This window comes from Myxocyprinus asiaticus, chromosome 3 (genome assembly GCF_019703515.2).
Source record: "Myxocyprinus asiaticus isolate MX2 ecotype Aquarium Trade chromosome 3, UBuf_Myxa_2, whole genome shotgun sequence".
In the NCBI taxonomy this organism is placed as follows: Eukaryota; Metazoa; Chordata; class Actinopteri; order Cypriniformes; family Catostomidae; genus Myxocyprinus; species Myxocyprinus asiaticus.
In genome coordinates, this window is record NC_059346.1 from 14,312,031 (window position 1) to 14,334,351 (window position 22,321).

Below are 22,321 nucleotides of genomic sequence, written 5' to 3' on the forward strand. Positions count from 1 at the left end.
TTTGATATGATTTTACACCATATATTCAACATCCTTTTACAGACGTTTATATTCAAACAATAATTACACCAGTGTTACTAAATGTAATAAATATTTACAACAAAATGATTTTCAACTCTCAAGAAAAGTCTTTATACAGTGTACTGTGGGACAAATAGCCTGACCAGATATTTCTGTATTCATATATGGTACTGGGATTTTTAGAAACAAGAGGACTATGGCTCAAATTCTAGATGAGGCACAGAAATTCTCAGGTCTTTTGTAGATTGTTTCTGCATTGCCCTCTTTCATTGCAGCATATCTGGCCACTGTGAACAGGTAGTCACTCAGTCTGTAGAACCAAAAACAATCTTTGTTAAATCCAAATTAAATGCTATAAACAATGATAATTGTGATGAGGAGGAGGGCATGGCCAGGCTGTGAGGACGCATGCCCGGCACTGAATTGTCCTAATCAGCCGGGAGGGGGATAAAGACGAGCCGGAGGCGCCAGTTCAAGAGAGAGAGAGAGAGACACTCGGCCGCTGTGTGTGTGTGTCTGTGTGTTTGTTTAAGTTGATTTATGTCATTAAAGTTATGCTGACTGTTCTGTCGGTTCCCGCTGGCTCCTTGCCCATCTTAAACCTGTTACATTGGTGCCGAAACCTGGGAAGGAGGAGGGTTGCACTGTTGTGGGGTCCTCGCCGCTGCTATCTGCCATGGGAGGAGCCGCTGCCAGTTGCCGGGAGTCGGAGGAACCATTGCCGTCTGCCAGGAAGGTGAGGAACCGTTACCGTCCGCCAGAGGGCGGATGAGTGGCTGAGGACCAGGCGATGGTGTGTCCGGGGACTGGCGAACGAGTTTTCTCTGTCTCTACTCCTCGCTCTTTCCCTCTCCCTCCCCTCGTCTCTCCCAGTGCTCCAGAGAGGCGGGGAAGACCTGCTGGCAGAAGGACGGCTGGAAGGGCAACAACTCCCCTCCAGGAAGGGAGGGGAGTACGCCAAGCTGGAGGTTTCCCCAGCCTGAATCGGGCAGTGGAGGAGTGTGACGAGGAGGAGGGCATGGCCGGGCCATGAGGACGCATGCCCCGTGCTGAATTGTCCTAATCAGCTGGGAGGGGGATAAAGACGAGCCATAGGCACCAGTTCGAGAGAGAGAGAGACACACACGCGGCCACTGTGTGTGTGTGTGTGTGTGTTTGTGTTTGTTTAATTTGATTTATGCCATTAAAGCTATGTTGACTGTTCTGCCGGTTTCCACCTCCTCCTTGCCCATCCTGAACCCCGTAACAATAATATTTGGAAATGGGTGGTTACCTGTTCAGATATTTGCCAACTTCTGGGTCTGCTTCACCTGAACAGACAACAGGGGTAACACTGAAATAGAATATGTGAAACTTATGACTTTACTGGAAACTGAGACTCTAATGTAAGGTAGGTGAAATCGAGAAAAATTCCTGAATATACAGTGAGTGAATTAAGAGAGAGTGTGTATGTGCTATACTAACCAACGTTCTGCCCGTCGACACACTGCTCTGGCCACATGTAAAGCTGCACTGCTTTTTCCTCCTGACTGCAAATTTGGCACCAGATTAATCAATATGAATTAATTGCTTTACCACAATAATTACCTATGTAACACAATGACATGTTCAATTTTTTAATAATTATAACTGCCTTTTGATTATTTAATAAATGCATGCATATTAGTGGTGTAGTCTAGACACTGTCACCTCTATGTGTTACTAAAGAACATATTACTGAAATGTACAGGTAGTATGAATTTTGTGAGTGGAGGTAGCTGCTCTGTAAAGAAATCAATCCACCTCCCCTGTTCAATCACAGGGTGGGAGCTAAACATATTATTCTCTGTAAATGGGAACATCACAGTGAGGCGCAAGTTTTACTACCCATCTATGCAATTAAATATTTGAATGCATTGGGATATCAAACATGTCCTCTGATGCTGCTTACTGATGTGACTGTCTCTAGCTGACGACAGGGGAGTGGCAATATTTGATCCTAGATCTTGTAGTACACACTGGATCTGTGCAGAAGAGATGTAGTTTAAGTCATGCATCTTCCTCATTAAATTCGGATAGCTTATAAGAGAGAAAACAACCTTCTCCAGCTGATCTGTGAATGAATGGCCTTTGTCAATGCAAAATTCTCTGGCTAACCTGAATGAGAGAATCAGTTTGTTTTAACCCATAAATGCATGGGAATTTCACCAAACACTTACATATTCTGGTCTTTAGAGACCCGGCACACACGCACGTACATCCGTCTGTCTGTCCATCCAGGATGTACAAAATGCCCAGATAGTGTAATGTTTTAAAAATATTATTTTTATTATATCAAAGATACAGCATAATGCAATAAATCTAGAACAGGATTCATTACTTTCACACTGAAATTTCATGAGACGCAACTGACTGTCAAACATTCCAATTCAATTCCTGAATTTGGACAGAATTTGAATTGATATTTCAAAAAGGATGTAGAATTGCAGTTGCAATTTGAATTTAAGGAAGCAGAATTCAAATGGAATACATTTCAAATTAATTCTTATAGTTTTTTCAGACTGTTTTTAAGTACATTTTTTAATAATACATTTAATTTTTCAGTATAACATGAAGCATGTTATCATATTATCATATGCATAACAAATGGGATGTTTCCAAAAACATTATATAAATTAAATAATGCAAAAAAAATAAATAAAAAAAATACTTTGTGCCTTGAATATTGTAGGTCTTTTTTGGTTTTTGTTTGTTTGTTTGCTTGGCAACTTTCAGGAACGCATTGCAGAGAGTTGGATTCATTCAAATATTCAAAAAAGTTTAAATTGGGATACAAATTGTTTTTTTGTGGTTCAGTCCCTTTTCCTTCTTCCCAGCATGCACTGGGGCATAAATAAAATGGTTGCATTTTCCATGGTTTTACTTACATTGTTGTTGTTGATTCTGTTGTCACAGTAGGTAACTTTTTTTTTTTTTTGCGATTACAGGATGATTTTGTTTCACTAATAAAATGATCAATTTGTTGATTGTTACCCTTGCCGTGTTTAATGCATCAAGTGTCAAGGTCAGTGCATGCCATTTTAAAATACTTTATACGTTTGTTTTTCTTATAAGTGTTAATGTAATGAGTAAAACTGTTTTCATGCTTTCCATGAAATATATGTATATATAGAAATGTACAAGAGATGCTCAGAATATTGAACAGTTTAAAATCATGTGAATAAAGGAAGTAATATTCATCGGACTACTGTAAGTTGAAAGAGTTTAAGAAATATTCTTAAAGTTACTTCATTTAAATATGTATTTATTAAATATGTCAAATTAATGTGTAATATGTACAGCTAATATGTAAAAGTTATGGCAGGTTGACATTTTAAGTTCAGTTAATTTACTTAAAAAGAAGTAGATGAATTCAACTTATTAAAAAGCAATGCAAACTTAATTTAAGTTTTTACAGTTTTAATAAGGAATAATAAATATAATAAAATGTAATGTTTAAAATGTCACTGTAAAGACAGTCGATAAGGAGGACACAGGAGGCAGGTTGCTCCACTCACAGGTAAGGCTATTAATGACCACACTTCAGCTTCACACACTAATCTCTTCAGCTTTACAATAATAAATTCTTAGCTTCACAATAATAATTTCTTCAGCTTCACAATAATAACTTTCTGAACCCAGGCTCTCTCTCCCAGGTCTGCTGGCGGTGTGGCTCTTTTATGCCGCTCTCCCTGTGCTCACTGTAATTAGAGACAGGTGTTAGACATAATTTAGCTCAGGTACAAGTGCCCTTAACGCTTTCTCTCCGGACGGATGCTTGACCACGCCCCCGCTGCCATACATCCCCACCGCCCGACTCAGGCCGGGGAGGCATCCGGCCTGCCTACCACTACCCCCCCTTCTGGAAAAGAAATCAGCGGCAGCCATCTGCGCCCCTGGTCTGTTGTCCACCTTGAATTTAAATGGCTGAAGAGCCAGTTACCAACGGGTGATCTGCGCGTTGGTGTCTTTCATGCGGTGGAGCCATTGGAGTGGGGCGTGATCCGAACAGAGGGCGAAGGCCCGCCCCAACAGGTAGTATAGGAGAGTGAGGATCGGCCACTTGATGGCAAGACATTCTTTTTCCACGGTGCTGTACTTAGTTTCCCTCAATGAGAGCTTGCAGCTAATGTATAGCACCGGGCGCTCCTCCCCTTCCACCACCTGCGAGAGTATGGCCCCCAGCCCTCTGTCTGAAGCATCCGTCTGTAAAACAAAAGGGAGAGAGAAATTGGGTGAATGTAAAAGCGGACCCCCGCAAAGTGTGGTTTTAACTTGCGTGAACGCCTGCTGGCACTGCTCCGTCCAGGGTCTGGAGCTCCCTTTTTAGTGAGATCAGTCAGCGGGCTGGTGACTTCCAAATAGTTAGGTACAAATCTTCTATAATAGCTAGCCAGCCCCAGGAACTGTCTCATCCCCTTTTTGGTCTTGGGCCTCGGGCAGGTCGCAATTGCCGCTGTCTTATCAAATTGGGGACGCATCTGCCCATGGCCCAAGTGGAACCCCAGATACCGTACCTCCACCCACCCAATCGCGCACTTCTTTGGGTTTGCTGTGAGTCCCGCTTGACGCAGCGATCTCAGAACTGCCCTCAGATGCTGCATGTGCCGCTGCCAATCATTGCTGTAAATGATGATGTCATCTAAATAGGCAGCAGCGTAAGCGGTCTGAGGATTCGGTCCATGAGATGCTGAAACGTAGCCGGGGCCCCAAACAAACTGAACGGAAGTGTCACAAACTGGTGTAATCCAAACGGTGTGGAGAAGGCGTTTTTTTTCATGGGAAATTGGTGTCAAGGGGATCTGCCAATAACCCTTCGTCAAGTCCAATGTCGAATAAAATCGAGCAGTGCCCAACCGATCGAGCAACTCATCAACGCAAGGCATTGGGTACGCGTCAAATTTAGACACCGCGTTGACTTTTCTATAATCCACACAGAACCGTACAGACCTGTCGCTCTTAGGCACTAGAACAACTGGGCTGGACCATTCGCTGTGGGATTCTTCTATTACCCCCAAATCGAGCATTGCATCCAATTCTTCCCGAATGATTTTCTTTTTGTGCTCGGGTAATCGGTAGGGGCGGCTACATACGATCAATGTGGTGCTGAATGAGGTTCGTATGACCCGGTAGAGGGGAGAACACATCCGCAAACTCCTGGTGCAACCTGGCAACCTCCGCGAATTGACTCGGTGAGAGGTGGTCTCCGCAATTGACGAGGTGAACTGTTTATGTTTTGAATTCACCTCAGGCCCGAGCTTTGCCCTCTCGGGAACTACTGTAGCCAACGTCACAGAGACCGCCTCCCTCCACAATTTCAGGAGGTTAAGGTGGTATATTTGACGTGCGCCCCCTCTATCGGTTCGTTTAACCTCATAATCGAGATCCCCCACTCGTCGTGTTACCTCAAAGGGTCCTTGCCACTTGGTGAGTAATTTAGAGCTCGATGTGGGAAGCAATACAAGCACTTTATCTCCCGGTGCAAATTCCCTTAGCCGAGTTCCCCTGTCATACAGTCAGTGCTGTCGTTCTTGAGCTTGGAGCAAATTCTTCAAAGTGTGGAGTTTTGCTCTAAGATCAAGAATGTATTGAATTTCATTCTTACTATTTGAAGATCCCTCCTCCCAGGCTTCTCGCAAGACATCAAGCACACCGCGTGGGCACCGCCCATACATCAGCTCAAATGGGGAGAAGCCAGTGGAGGCTTGCGGGACCTCTCATACTGCGAATAACAGGGGGTCGAGCCATTTATCCCAATTTCTAGCATCGTCGTGCACAAACTAACGTATCATGTTTTTAAGGGTTTTATTAAATCGTTCCACCAGGCCATCTGTTTGTGGATGGTACACGCTGGTGCGAATCGATTTAATGCCCAATAATTCGTACAGCTCGCGTAGTGTCCATGACATAAACGTTGTGCCTTGATCGGTGAGGATTTCTTTTGGAATCCCCACCCGGGAGATTATTTTGAAGAGTGCCTCCGCAACACTGTGTGCTGAGATGTTGCGAAGAGGCACTGCTTCCGGATATCACGTTGCATAGTCCACTAGGACCAATACAAAGCGATGTCCGTGTGCTGACCGCTCTAATGGCCCGACGAGGTCCATTCCAATTCTTTCAAAGGGGACCTCGATCAACGGAAGGGGGCGCAATGGCGCTTTTGGGGTGGCCGGTGGGTTAACCAGCTGATATTCACGGCATACCGCACACCACCTGCGGACATCGCCGCCAATGCTCGGCCAATAGAAACGGGTTATTAGACAGTTCAGTGTTTTCCTTTCTCCTAAGTGACCCGCCATGGGATTATAATGAGCCACCTGGAATACCCAACAGCTCCGTGGTATCACAATTTGGGTTGTATCTTCTTTTGTCTGAGTGTCCTGCGTCACTCTATACAACCGCTCATTTATAATTGCAAAATAGGCATATGAAAAGGTGATGTCCGGCTGGAGTTGTTGACCATCGATGACTCTCACTTGGTTGAAGGCATGTTTGAGGGTTTCGTCTCACGACTGCTTCAAAGGGAAATCTCCCTCAGGGAGTTCCCTGAGAAGAGGAGGGGCTACAGCCTCTCCCCCCTCTCTTGTCATTATGATGTGGAGCTGTCGAGGACGGCCCCAGCTCCGCCTCCCCTGCCAGAGCATCGCATATTTCACATCTCCCTAATTTAGTGCAGGACCCATCCGCACAAATTCCCTTCAATACATTTCTAAAATCAGGCCAATCCTTCCCCAAAATCAGTGGATGGGTGAGGCGGGAACTAACTGCGGCCTCCACTCTATGCTTTTTCCCCTGGATTTTAATCATAAGAGTCACCACAGGATACTTGTGAATATCCACGTGCACACACTTCACCCTCACAGTTTTAGCTGTGCCCAAAGCCTCAGGTTGAACCAAGCGTTGTTGGATAGTGGTTTGATTACAACCGGTGTCCACCAACGCTTGGTGAGTACACCCCCCTTGACACTTACCGGTATACGGTACGCTCCGGCCCAGTCGGGGACAGCCTGAAGGATGTCGGAGACCTGTACTACCGTCCCCAGCTTCTTCAGAGGGCACTGATCCCAGAAGTGGCCCGGGTCTCCGCACCTCCAGCATGCTGGCCCAGGCGCTACGCCCGCACTTGCGTCGGCGGGTGCCCCCACCTGAGAGGGAGAGAGGCGGGGTATCGGGGCAGGGGAAGGTGTCGCCTCCCATACCCGGGGAGCTGGTCTCGGTGGCGGAAGTCCTCCTCGCCTGCGTGGGGCAGGAACGGGCCCTGGGGAGAGAGCAGAATGAGAGGAGAGAGGGGAGGGGGATGAGACAGGGGAAAACACAAGGGGAGGGGAGAGAGAGTAGGAGGGCTCTTCCACCCTCGGGATCGCCGCCATGTGGTCCTCCGCAAGCCGGAAGGCTTCCTCCAGTGACGCCGGGCGGTGGCATTGAACCCATTCCGCCGTCCCTTTTGGCAGTCGATGTATTAACTGTTCCAGTACCACCTGGTTGATGATCCCCTCGATGCCGCAGTCCCTCGCTAGCAGCCATCTCCGGCAGGCGTCGCAGAGCCGTTGGGCGAAGGCAAATGCCGTTCTCCAGCTTCAGGCTCCAGAAGAGTTGACGATTCTCTTCCGGACTCCGACCAACCCGTTGCAAGATGGCTTTTTTTTAGGTCACCATAAGCCAGGAGGCTCGTTGCCGGTAGTTGTTGAGCCGCGAGCTGGACTTCCCTGGACAACAGCGGAATAAGTTGGGCCGCCCACTGGCCGAGTGGCCAGCCCCAGATCTCGGCGGTGCGCTCAAACAGATCAAGGAATGCTTCTGGGTCGTCCGCCGTCCCCATCTTCTGTAACGCGGGAGGGGGCAACGGCGTGCGGGTGTCCGGGGTCGCGGCTGGGGCGGCCTCCTGGCTGAGGAGGCTCCGGATTGCATGCCGATCCTCTGCTTGGGCCCATAGGAGCTCCACAAACTGGCGATCTTGGTCTTGCCGGAGCTCAAGCAGGGTTTGCTGGTGGTTTTGTTGATGGGCCAGCAAGGGATTGGAGGATCTCCGCCAACTGGGAGGACTCTACGGAGCGACTTCCATCCATCTTCAACCAAGATTTCCCGGGTTTCGGCACCAGTGTAAAGACAGTCGATAAGGAGGACACGGGAGGCAGGTTGCTCCACTCACAGGTAAGGCTTTTAATGACCACACTTCAGCTTCACACACTAATCTCTTCAGCTTTACAATAATACATTCTTAGCTTCACAATAATAATCTCTTCAGCTTCACAATAATAATAATTTCATCAGCTTCACAATAATAACTTTCTGGACCCAGGCTCTCCCTCCCTGGTCTGCTGGCGGTGTGGCTCTTTTATGCCGCTCTCCCCGTGCTCACTGTAATTAGATACACAGGTGTTAGACATAATTTAGCTCAGGTGCATGCACCCTTACCGCTTTCTCTCCCTCCGGATGTACGCTTGACCATGCCCCCGCTGCCACAGTCACCTATAGAAATTTATATTTAATTTATTTCACTATTTTGAATTGTTTTCTGAAAACAATTTGGTGGAAAAAAACAAAATCTTTTATTTATATATTTATTTATTTATGTATTTATTTTTTGAGAGAAATGTTAGGTCTATACGCTAAAAACAAATCTACCTTTTAGGGGATAAATAGGCATACTTTGTCAAAAAAATAACATAATTATTTGTCACAAAATGTGTCTTGGTCTAATGAAATTGTGTAGTATTACTGTGTGTTGAATTTCTTTGAATTGCAATTCAGTAAATTCAACTTCCTTTCATTCCAATTCAACTTCCTATGGGGCATGGCCAATTCAATTCAAATTCCAACTAATGAATTGAAAGGGAGTTAATTCAGAAATTCTGAATTTTGCACAACCCTGCTGTCAAACACATATTGAGCTACACATAACATATAAGATACACACATAACCTAAACATAAGTATTTCCTCAGGCACTTATTGAGTCTAAAAAGATGCCCAAATGACAATAGTCATATCATACTGTTCATGTGTTGTACTTGCTATAGTTTACTTCCACATTGCTTCTTCATCAAATAGCAATATCAAATGTAAATCAAGTCAATCACTGAAATAACAGCGGCACCTTAAGTAACAAATTGTATGTATAATATATACAAGGTGTCCCAAGCACCTAAGTTTACTGCTATTGAAAACTTAGATAAACAATATATATATTTATTTATTTATTTGTAGCAAGTTGTTGCTCACGATGACATCATAGTGTTTTGTTGTTTACAAAAAGTCGTAGAAGTCAGAAGATGCCAACTTGGCATCAAACCCAACTTGATCTGCGTTTCCACAAAATAAAATCCAGATCCCGACACCAAGGCCTATTACAATACTGATGAATATAGAAATCCTTACATATAACTGGACTTTTTGTTTTTTAATTATATCAAAAATCTAAAAGGTGTGCATTATTGCTGACACCTACATGCACACTTTGGAGTTGGTTGTATGCCTGTAATTCATTTGCTACAAATGTTACTGAAGTTGTATACTCTATGTTATGGAAATGTTTGTAAATGTTTTGGATTTGTATGCTCCAGTGTTGCTGTATTTTTAGAGACTGTCCCTAAATTTGCGACTATTTGTGAATCAAGAATGTCCAACGTCAAGATAACTTTATTGCATTATTTATTGACGTGGGGATGCTTGGTCACTTGTTTCTGATTTCATTGCAGTATCGTGGAAAAAGAAACTACATGTAGCCGTGCCAATGATGCCAATGTAGGATCAGTACAAAACGGCACATTCAGCAACATGGAAAAGCAGATCAAGTTGGGTTCTGAACTCGCGACTACATTGGTACAGCTAGTAAAAACATGCATCAAACATCCACACCAACCCAGCCTTGTTTTTTTTTAGATATGCAGCCAATACATTTTCTCCTTCTTTTGTATGGCATTGGAAATAAATTGATAACTTTAAATTCCTTGTGTACATTTGTGATCTATAAATTCTGTAGAATTTACAGAATTTCTGTCTGTGGAATTTGCTTTTGATACAGCATGTCATGGTCAGTAGTGAATTGTTTTGGCCATCCCAATAATATCACTGGGTCTTACCTGGCCACCCCTGAAAAAAGGTTCTGGCTGCGCCCCTGGTCAGAGGGTGGAATTATTCAAATATAATGTGGCCTGTTAATCTTAGGTTAACACCTCCTTGTCCTTGTCTTTTATAAACAGGTTGCTTTGGCTGTGAGTTTGAACCTGCGCACATACCTGCGTCTACAGTCTACATCGTCTGGTAAAGTCTGCATCAACCTCCCTAATTTTGACACTTTTCTGTCCTGGGAAATAACTGCACTTCAGCCTCTTCTGGTGGGTTGTAAAGGTGAGAGGACACATATGTTTGTTTTTAATAATATCATGTGATCAATGAGCAACTAACCTCGCATACCTGAAAAGTAGGACACAAGCTGTAGCAAAGTCAATAAAAAAAGGCAAGGCAAATTTATTTATATAGCACATTTCATACACAATGGCAATTCAAAGTGCTTTACATATACATTTTATAGAAAATACAAGATACATAAAAAATTTTTAAAAAAAAATCCTACACATTATGTGTAACTGAAACGTTGCCATAAATACATTTTGTAATACTCTTTGCAAGCTAAGATAGTGTGCGGGATTTTTTCTTTTTTAATAATATCATGTGAAAAGAAAGCCTTTACTCAAACTTTTGTTGCTACAAGCCTTGTTTCTTCAGTTTTTTTTGTTTTATGTTTTGAAGTGATTGAATTTTCAGTAAATAGCTATTTAAATTTCAGTCTGTTTCTCACACAAATCTATCGTATGGCTTCAGAAGACTTAAAATACAGTACACAAGCACCATGAGTCTACATTTATGGAGCTTTTATGGTAGTTCTTCTGTGTCCTTTTTGACCTTAACAGCCCCTGGTTGCTTTTATTGTATAAAAAAGAGCAGCGTTAAAGGAATATTCTGGGTTCAATACAAGTTAAGCTCAGTCGACAGCATTTGGGGCAGAGTGTTGATTATAAAAAAAAATATATAAAAAAATTTGACTCCCTCCTTTTCTTTAAAAGAAAGCAAAAATGGAGGTTACATTGAGGCACTCACAATGGAAGTGAATGGGGCCAATGTTTTGGAGGGTTTAAAGGCAGAAATGTGAAGCTTATAATTTTATAAAAGCACTTACATGAATTCTTTTAAAGATCATGGATTATTTGAGCGGTAAAGTTGTTTAAATCGTCATTTTTACAGTCGTTTTAGGGTTTTGGGGTTTGTTGACATTACATTGTCATGGCAACATAGTTGTAAAATTGGCAATACTTTGCACAGAAAAGCTTAGTAAGCGATTTTATCTCACTAAAATCATGTTAACACGCATATCATTTATGTCTTGTGGCTATACTTTTGAAATAGTGAATATTTTAATGTTGTCGGATTGGCCCGATTCTCTTCCATTGTAAGTGCCTCACTGGAACCCAGATTTTTCCTTTTTTAAGAAAAGGAGGGGCAAGTTAAAATTAATATTTGTGGTAATCAATATTATGCCACAAATGCTGTCAATTGATCTTAACTTTTATTGAACCCGGAATATTCCTTTAAACATTATGCCTAACTTCTTCTTTTGTGTTCCAAGGTGGAAAGAAAGCAATGCAGCTTTGGAACAACATGAATGCAATTAAATGATGAGAATTTTCATTTTTAGGTAAACTATTCCTTGCAGTTGTAATATACAGTGTCAGAAAGTTTTCATCCCAAGCCCATGTTTCTTTGATTGTTCATTGCATCATCAGAGCTGGGAGGCCTAAAGGAGCTTGATGCAGATCTTTTAAAAAGCCCATATTATGCTCATTTACAGGTTTATAATTTTATTTGGGGGGGGTCTACTAGAATAGGTTTACATGTTTTAATGTTCAAAAAACACATTATTTTTCTCATACTGTACATTGCTGCAGCACGTTTTGTTACCATCTGTCTGAAACGCTCTGTTGTAGCTCCTGTTTCTCTAAAGCCCCCCTTTCCGAAAAGCCCAGTCTGTTCTGATTGTTCAGCTAGCCCAGTCTGTTGTGATTGGTCAACCACTTAGAGAGTGTGTTGGAAATGTAACGGCCCTTACCATAACCAAGGCTGTGTCTTGTTTCGAAGGCTGCGTGCTAGGTAGGACGCGTCCTTTGAAGGCTGCAGTATACTGAATGTCCTCCTTTAAACAAGTCTCATTTAAACGAGACGGACTTGGAAATGGAATGTAACATGGTTGCTATGACAGCACGCCACTGTTTTTTGTTTTTCACCCAATTTTGAATGCCCAATTCCCAGTGTGCCTCCGCGTCTGAGACCATCAACCCGCGCATCTTATCACGTGGCTTGTTGAGTGCGTTGCCATGGAGACATAGCGCATGTGGAGGCTTCACGCCATCCACCGCGGCATCCACGCTCAACTCACCACGCGCCCCACCAAGAACGAATCACATTATAGTGACCACGAGGAGGTTACCCCATGTGACTCTACCCTCCCTAGCAACTGGGCCAAGTTAGTTGCTTAGGAGACCTGGCCGGAATCACTCAGCACGCCGAATTCGAACTAGCAAACTCCAGGGGTGGTAGCCAGCGTCTTTTACCACTGAGCTACCCAGGTCCCCCAGCACGCCACTCTTTAACAAGCGTAAGCCCTTTGAGTGAGAAGGGAACCCTCTGGAAGGGAATGCATGAGGTACATTTTAGGAGATAATTATGTAAAGAGAAAAGAAAATAGATTTTACAGTTGTACTTTTAGTCTAATACTTTATTTTAATTATATATTAATATAATTATACATACACTATATTGCCAAAAGTATTCGCTCACCCATCCAAATAATTGAATTCAGGTGTTCCAATCACTTCCATGGCCACAGGTGTATAAAATGAAGCACCTAGGCATGCATACTACTTCTACAAACATTTGTGAAAGAATGGGCCGCTCTCAGGAGCTCAGTGAATTCCAGCATGGTACTGTGATAGGATTCCACCTGTGCAATAAGTCCAGTCGTGAAATTTCCTCGCTAGTAAATATTCCACAGTCAACTGTCAGTAGTATTATAACAAAGTGGAAGCGATTGGGAATGACAGCAACTCAGCCACGAAGTGGTAGGCCACGTAAAATGACAGAGAGGTGTCAGCGGATGCTGAGGCGCATAGTGCGCAGAGGTCGCCAACTTTCTGCAAAGTCAATTGCTACAGACCTCCAAAGTTCATGTGGCCTTCAGATTAGCTCAAGAACAGTGCGTAGAGAGCTTCATGGAATGGGTTTCCATGGCCCAGCAGCTGCATCCAAGTCATACATCACCAAGTGCAATGCAAAGCGTTGGATGCAGGGGTGTAAAGAACGCCGCCACTGGACTCTACAGCAGTGGAGACGCGTTCTCTGGAGTGACGAATCACGCTTCTCCATCTGGCAATCTGATGGATGAGTCTGGGTTTGGCAGTTGCCAGGAGAACGGTACTTGTCTGACTGCATTGTGCCAACTGTGAAGTTTGGTGGAGGGGGGATTATGGTGTGGGGTTGTTTTTCAGGAGCTGGGCATGGCCCCTTAGTTCCAGTGAAAGGAACTCTGAATGCTTCAGCATACCAAGAGATTTTGGACAATTCCATGCTCCCAACATTGTGGGAACAGTTTGGGGATGGCCCCTTCCTGTTCCAACATGACTGCGCACCAGTGCACAAAGCAAGGTCCATAAAGACATGGATGAGCGAGTTTGGTGTGGAAGAACTTGACTGGCCTGCACAGAGTCCTGACCTCAACCCGATAGAGCACCTTTGGGATGAATTAGAGCGAAGACTGCGAGCCAGGCCTTCTCGTCCAACATCAGTGTCTGACCTCACAAATGCGCTTCTGGAAGAATGGTCAAAAATTCCCATAAACACACTCCTAAACCTTGTGGAAAGCCTTCCCAGAAGAGTTGAAGCTGTTATAGCTGCAAAGGGTGGGCCGACGTCATATTAAACATGGGATGTCACTTAAGTTCATATGCGTCTAAAGGCAGATGAGCAAATACTTTTGGCAATATAGTGTATTATATACTCTGCACCCATCTACTGAGGTACTGTAACTTGGGAATTAACATTCCTTGCGTTTGAACATCATATTTATGGGCAAATTGGTGTCATTTTTTTTTTAGACATTTCCATTGAAGCAAAGAATTGTGGGTTGTGAGTGCCCACGAAGGATACACCTCATGCATCCTCCGAATTCCCATGAAAGAAGGTCGCATGCAAAGGCTGCATTGGAAGATTCCAACTCGCTTTTCTGAAACGAGACAACCTCAATGACGTATGCGTCTGTCAAATGTGACCTCCGGAGGAAGCAGCCTTCCAAACGAGACACAGCCCAAGTTTCAGCTCCTGAGGCTTCCTGAGCAGCACATCCCTGAGGCGGGCATTATGCAAATGAGTTACATAGTGATGTAGCTATGTCACAGAAGTAATTGCTGGACTGCAAACCAGGCGTTTCAGGCAGTTCAGCAGAAGTGTTTTCTGTGTGAGAGAGAAACTCCCTTTGGCGTGGACTTTGTACTTTGTAACTTTGCAGACCTTTTACATGCACAAACAGCTATATTACACACTAAAGGAAAGGTAAAATCCCCAAAAGCATAACAGGGCCTCTTTAAAGAGACTTTGCGAATTCACTGGCATTTCAGATGGTTCCACAGACACAAGAAGCATGGCTGTTTTGGCTTTCCTCTACGTATACCTGTCTATTTTTGCAGAGGCAGAGTAGGAACACCATTAAACATCATGTGTTATAGCATGCATATTCACACACTTTATGTGATCATAGTTCTAAGAGAGGATCTTGACTTGTGCTGCTGTGTCTTCAGGTCTCTGGCCAGTGTCACAGTGTCTGTGTGTTCAGAATTGCCCACAGGAGCTGGTTTAGGCTCCAGTGCCGCCTATAATGTTTGCTTGTCTGCTGCTCTGCTGTCTGCCAGAGAGACCATATCCTCTCCTCTCACACCTCAGCAGGAGTCAGTCAGGTATCACACACTGGAGTTCTTACTTCATTAGAAATACAATTTGTATAAATAAGGCTTGTAATCTGCCCATGGAATTGATGTGAAAAACCAACCTGGCAATCTAGGACAAATGTTTCAGTTTGAGATGTAAAACTATGCAACCAAGTGTAGCATCTTGCTGTTGCAATGTTAGTTTTGCGGTGTCACTAGCATTTCTAGATTACTAGTGTTTCAAACTAGAAATCAGAATATATCCTGGTTTGAACCTAAAGCGTTTAACCTAGAATTCCTAAATCTTTTCCTTTCCTTTAATCACTCAAACACCCCTCCAAGACATGAAAATGCATGTTCCCACTCATACGTTCCTGTGGCAATTAGGATAAAGATGGAAACACATTGAGCTGTGGTGCTCATGAGTTCTAATGTGGCTTGCGACATTCCCGATACTTTATCATTTTCTGTATTTTCTAATCTCTTATCAATATAAATGTCAAAAGAATAAAAAAATAACATTATTTTGGGTCCATTAGCAGGAGTGTTTTTTTGTCTACCTGTTAACGGTCTTTTGGTCATTTAAAATCTTTCTCCTGTTGGTGTTGAAGGTGGAGTAAAGAGGAGATGGAACTGATTAACAGGTGGGTGCTTATGGGCGAGAAGATCATCCACGGCAACCCTTCAGGGGTGGATAATACTGTGGGCACATAGGGTAAGACTCTTACCACTGACTGCTGTGTAGGGGTGTAAAAATGTATCAATGCATCGATCTGACAAAGGAATTTAAATGCATCGATTACAGAATTTAAGAATCAATTATCATTACTTTATTAATACCCAATGTGATACAGGTACCATCTTAGTTTTGAACTTTCTCGCAACAGATGCACACAAGATTGAAGGGGAAAAAAGTGCACTTTTAATTAAGAAAGTTCATGCTGCCGAGTTCACTCCCTGCGAGCAGGTAAATGGATGGATGAATGCTGCTGAGTTCGACTTTCTGTACCATTATTCATAATTGTTTGCATCCATTTGACTAAAGTAAGTTTATTGTTGTTGCTCTCTTCTATGATTGTGATAGATTATGTTTATATTGCTTTATATCTCCATAAATTGTGTTATTTCTCCATAAAATAGTTTAATCACAAATAGAACTCTGCCTAAATAAATTTGAATGAGTGAAATCACTCACTGTCTTTACAGTGAATGCCAAATAGTGCACTATATAGGGAATAGGGAGCGATTTCAGACTGTTCTGAAGGGAACTAACCAGTTAAATGCTAATTGCCAGATGATTTAAGTTCCCTACGATTGGTCAGACATGTGGCAGCCGCAGAAAGATAAAACATTCTCGTGAAAGATTCAGCTGCCTCTCCCATTGAAAATGAATAGGGAACTTACCGCCTTTATTTGCTACGAATAGATCATTTTTAATTCTATGACCCTGCTTGATTTAAATATGTGCCTTATCTGTCAGCATGTGACATATTTAATTTGTAATTATTGGTACAATAAATGTTAATGTTACATTATATGCAAAATGATAACGCTTAATTCACGGTTTACATACCGTCTGTTTGTGTGTGTGTGTTTGCATCAAGTCATTATGTTGCACTATGTTATCCTTTATTCATATCAGATCTATAATGCATGTAACATTAGTGTTATTTTTCTGTTTAGAAATGCAGCCACACATAAGCCAAACCTCCTTGGTCCTAAATGCATCTGTGATTCTAGAGCTCAAGTCTGGTGCATGTCTGTGCTGTCTAAATTAAGAACTTTTTGCATATTTAAAAAAAAATAATTATGTATCGTTCTAAAATGATCAAATTGAATCGAATCAGTGGTTGTAGATGGCGCCGAGTATGGCTGCTGCGTTGCGAGCTCCGACACAACATAGCAATGTTTTGTTTGTTTTGTTTACAATTCTTATGTTTTTTGTCTTGGATGTTGTCTGCCTTATTGTCTACGACAGACAAACACTTTTGGACATTGGTTCAGCAATCTCACACCGAAAACCAGACTTCACATTCCTCAATGCCGACCCGCTGTTTACAAACACGCAAGCGGAGCCCTTTGTCTGGGCAGCACGGCCGCGGAAACGCAGGAGGAAAAGGGGAAACAGAGCCGGCGTTCTCATCAGAGTAAGACGCCGCGCAAATCGACCCCCGCTACCCACTATTCTACTGGCAAATGTTCAGCCTCTGGATAACAAGCTCTGCGAGCTGAAAACGCGGATCTCTTTCCAACGAGAGATGAGGGACTGCTGCATTATCTGCCTAACAGAAACTTGGATGTCTGCGGAGATTCCAGACTCAGCCATTGAACCCGCGGGGTTCTCCATGCACCGAGCGGACAGAGCGAAAGACCTCTCAGGTAAAACTAGAGGAGGTGGTGTATGTTTTATGATCAACAAATCCTGGTGTGATCAGAGGAACGTACATTCCATCAAGTCTTTCTGTTCTCCTGATCTGGAATTTCTTATGCTTCTGTGTCGACCATTCTGGCTACCGAGGGAATTCACCGCGGTCATTATCACTGCTGTTTACATTCCCCCACAAGCCGACACAGACCGTGCACTCAGGGAACTGTATGGGAGTATAAGTGAGCAAGAAACCGCACACCCTGAGGCCGTGTTCATTGTGACCGGGGACTTTAATAAAGCCAGTTTAAAATCAGTCGCACAAAAATATCACCAGCACATTAGTTTCAACACACGAGGGGACCGGGTTTTGGATCATTGCTACTCTCCGTTCCGGGATGGCTACAAATCCCTCCCCCGCCCACCATTTGGCAAATCGGACCACTCTTCCATTCTGCTTCTGCCCGCTTACAGGCAGAAACTGAAACAGGAAGCACCCACCCTCAGAACGATCCAGTGCTGGTCGGACCAATCAGACTCTATGCTACAAGACTGTTTTGATCACACGGACTGGGAGATGTTCCGGTCCGCATCTGATGACGACATCGAGCTTTACGCTGATAGCGTAATGTGTTTCATCAGAACGTGCGTAGAGGAAGTGATTCCGACCAGAACTGTACGAATCTATCCGAATCAGAAGCCGTGGATCAATAGCGATGTTCGCACAGCACTTAATGTGCGGACCTCCGCTTTTAATTCCAGGAACGCGGAGGAGCATAAACAAGCCAGTTATGCCCTCCGAAAAACTATCAAAACAGCAAAACGCCAGTACAGGGACAAGATTGAAGGACAGTTTAACACCACCAACTCTAGAAGCATGTGGCAGGGAATTAACATCATCACGGACTTTAAAGGGAATAAAAACTCCGCCATGAACACCGCTGCCTCTCTACCGGATGAGCTAAATACTTTTTATGCTCATTTCGAGGGAAATAACACCGCCCTCGCGGAGAGAGCTCTCGCGGCTGAAGCTACAGAGGTCAGTTCACTCTCCGTCTCTGTAGCGGATGTAACCCGATCCTTCCGACGGGTGAATATCCGCAAAGCCGCGGGCCCAGACGGCATTCCGGGCCGCGTCATCAGAGCGTGCGTGAACCAGCTGGCTGGTGTTTTTACGGACATTTTCAACCTTTCCCTCTCTTTGTCTGTAGTCCCCACATGCTTTAAAACATCCACCATTGTGCCTGTTCCAAAACAATCAAAAATAACTTGTTTAAATGGCTGGCATCCTGTTGCTCAGACCCCCATCATCAGCAAATGTTTTGAGAGACTAATCAGAGATTACATCTGCTCTGTCTTGCCACTCAATCTTGACCCGCTGCAGTTTGCTTACCGCAACAACCGCTCCACTGATGATGCCATTGCATCTACAATACACACTGCTCTCTCCCACCTGGAAAAAAAGAACACTTATGTGAGAATGTTGTTTGTAGACTACAGCTCAGCATTCAACACCATAGTGCCCTCATCTAGCTTGGAGAAACTCCGGGCTCTGGGCTTAAACAGCTCGCTGTGCAGCTGGATCCTGGACTTCCTGTCAAGCAGACCCAGGTGGTTAGAATAGGCAGCAACATCTCCTCATCACTGATCCTCAACACTGGAGCCCCACAGGGCTGTGTTCTCAGCCCACTACTGTATTCCTTGTACACACATGACTGTGTGGCAACACATAGCTCCAATGCCATCGTTAAGTTTGCTGATGACACGACGGTGGTAGGTCTGATCACTGACAATGATGAAACAGCCTACAGAGAGGAGGTGCACACTCTGACACACTGGTGTCAGAGCACAACCTCTCCCTCAACGTCAGTAAGACAAAGGAGCTTGTGGTGGACTTCAGAAGAAAAGACAGAGAACACAGTCCCATCACCATCAATGGAGCACCAGTGGAGAGAGTCAGCAGCTTCAAGTTCCTGGGTGTCAACATCACTGAGGAACTCACATGGTCCGTCCACACTGAAGTCGTTGTGAAGAAGGCTCATCAGCACCTCTTCTTCCTGAGACGGCTGAGGAAGTTTGGAATGAACCGCCACATCCTCACACCGTTCTACACCTGCACTGTGGAGAGCATCCTGACTGGCTGTATCTCCGCCTGGTACGGCAATAGCACCGCCCACAACCGCAAAGCACTGCAAAGGGTGGTGCGAACTGCCAAACACATCATCGGAGGTGAGCTTCCCTCCCTCCAGGAAATATATACAAGGCGGTGTGTGAAAAAAGCTCGGAGGATCATCAGAGACTCCAGCCACCCGAGCCATGGGCTGTTCTCACTGCTACCATCAGGTAGGCGGTATCGCAGCATCAGGACCCGCACCAGCCGACTCCATGATAGCTTCTTCCCCCAAGCAATCAGACTTCTGAACTCTTGATCTCTCATGATCAAAATACATCAGCACTGCACTTTATTACCCTTACTCTTATATCTCACACCGGACTGTCATAAATTATATTATTATTATTATATTATGTCTCTCTTAACAACTGACTATCAACCGACAGCCTGAATGTCAATGCAGTACAATACTGTACATTCTATATATATATATATACAGGTGCATCTCAATAAATTAGAATGTCGTGGAAAAGTTCATTTATTTCAGTAATTCAACCCAAATTGTGAAACTCATGTATTAAATAAATTCAATGCACACAGACTGAAGTAGTTTAAGTCTTTGGTTCTTTTAATTGTGATGATTTTGGCTCACATTTAACAAAAACCCACCAATTCACTATCTCAAAAAATTAGAATACATCATAAGACCAATAAAAAAAAATTTTTTAGTGAATTGTTGGCCTTCTGGAAAGTATGTTCATTTACTGTATATGGACTCAATACTTGGTAGGGGCTCCTTTTGCTTTAATTACTGCCTCAATTCGGCGTGGCATGGAGGTGATCAGTTTGTGGCACTGCTGAGGTGGTATGGAAGCCCAGGTTTCTTTGACAGTGGCCTTCAGCTCATCTGCATTTTTTGGTCTCTTGTTTCTCATTTTCCTCTTGACAATACCCCATAGATTCTCTATGGGGTTCAGGTCTGGTGAGTTTGCTGGCCAGTCAAGCACACCAACACCATGGTCATTTAACCAACTTTTGGTGCTTTTGGCAGTGTGGGCAGGTGCCAAATCCTGCTGGAAAATGTAATCAGCATCTTTAAAAAGCTGGTCAGCAGAAGGAAGCATGAAGTGATCCAAAATTTCTTGGTAAACGGGTGCAGTGACTTTGGTTTTCAAAAAACACAATGGACCAACACCAGCAGATGACATTGCACCCCAAATCATCACAGACTGTGGAAACTTAACACTGGACTTCAAGCAACTTGGGCTATGAGCTTCTCCACCCTTCCTCCAGACTCTAGGACCTTGGTTTCCAAATGAAATACAAAACTTGCTTTCATCTGAAAAGAGGACTTTGGAACACTGGGTAACAGTCCAGTTCTTCTTCTCCTTAGCCCAGGTAAGACGCCTCTGATGTTGTCTGTGGTTCAGGAGTGGCTTAACAAGAGGAATACGACAACTGTAGCCAAATTCCTTGACATGTCTGTGTGTGGTGGCTCTTGATGCCTTGACCCCAGCCTCAGTCCATTCCTTGTGAAGTTCACCCAAATTCTTGAATCGATTTTGCTTGACAATCCTCATAAGGCTGCGGTTCTCTTGGTTGGTTGTGCATCTTTTTCTTCCACACTTTTTCCTTCCACTCAACTTTCTGTTAACTTGCTTGGATACAGCACTCTGTGAACAGCCAGCTTCTTTGGCAATGAATGTTTGTGGCTTACCCTCCTTGTGAAGGGTGTCAATGATTGTCTTCTGGACAACTGTCAGATCAGCAGTCTTCCCCATGATTTTGTAGCCTAGTGAACCAAACTGAGAGACCATTTTGAAGGCTCAGGAAACCTTTGCAGGTGTTTTGAGTTGATTAGCTGATTGGCATGTCAAAATATTCTAATTTTTTGAGATAGTGAATTGGTGGGTTTTTGTTAAATGTGAGCCAAAATCATCACAATTAAAAGAACCAAAGACTTAAACTACTTCAGTCTGTGTGCATTGAATTTATTTAATACACGAGTTTCACAATTTGAATTTAATTACTGAAATAAATGAACTTTTCCACGACATTCTAATTTATTGAGATGCACCTGTATATATATATATATATACTTTTTTAAAAAAATTTTTTTTATATATTTTAATTTTTAATTTTTATTGAATAATGTGTATCTATATAGTAAAAAAAACAAACAAACAAAAAAAAAAAAAAACAGCGTATTGTATACTGTACAGTGTATGTTATTATTTGTATATTGTTGAGTGTAATTATGTGTATAACTGATGTTTAAGTTGTGTTGTGTTAATTTGATGTTATTGTAAATTGGTATATGTCTCATCACTGTCATGACTGCTATGTTGATTGGAACTGCACCCAAGAATTTCATACACCATTGCACTTGTGTATATGGCTGTGTGACAATAAAGTGATTTGATTGATTTGATTTGATTTGAATCATGGCCAAATTTCAGATTTCACGATGCATGGTAATCATTAGGTAAATAATAGTAATCAAATCGTTGTCAGTGCAAATATTTACACCCCTACTCCTGTGTAATGATGCTGTTTCTCTTGATTAAGTGTGTTTTTTTTTTTTTTTGTGCTAAATCACTTTTTGTTTGGCTTTTCTGTAACAGGTGGCATTCTAAGGTACCACGCTGGAAATATAACTTTACTAAGCAGGTAAGATACCACATGGTTTCATACCTCCAAATTATTTTATTAATTACATTTACTCTCTATATATTTCAATCCATTTCATGGCTGAAAAAAATATTTCAATTAAATGACAAAAACATAAAAATTTTGGCAAGTGTTTTTGAGCTCTGAATGTTGGGTTAATTTC

The 22,321-nt window shown here is 43.1% G+C and overlaps 1 protein-coding gene and 1 pseudogene across 1 annotated transcript; one reads left to right on the forward strand and one right to left on the reverse strand.

Moving 5' to 3' along the window:
* Positions 1-222: 222 nt before the first annotated feature.
* Positions 223-6,262, reverse strand: LOC127417043 (corrinoid adenosyltransferase MMAB-like). Its single transcript, XM_051656733.1, has 7 exons — positions 6,243-6,262; positions 2,100-2,157; positions 1,952-2,024; positions 1,749-1,846; positions 1,486-1,550; positions 1,295-1,354; positions 223-331 (listed from the first exon to the last, which is right to left on the reverse strand). Exons 1-7 carry the CDS (start codon positions 6,260-6,262, stop codon positions 223-225), a joined length of 483 nt encoding a protein of 160 aa, XP_051512693.1.
* A 1,568-nt stretch (positions 6,263-7,830) lies between these two features.
* LOC127417052 (mevalonate kinase-like) overlaps positions 7,831-22,321 on the forward strand; it is a 29,204-nt pseudogene continuing 14,713 nt past the window's right edge.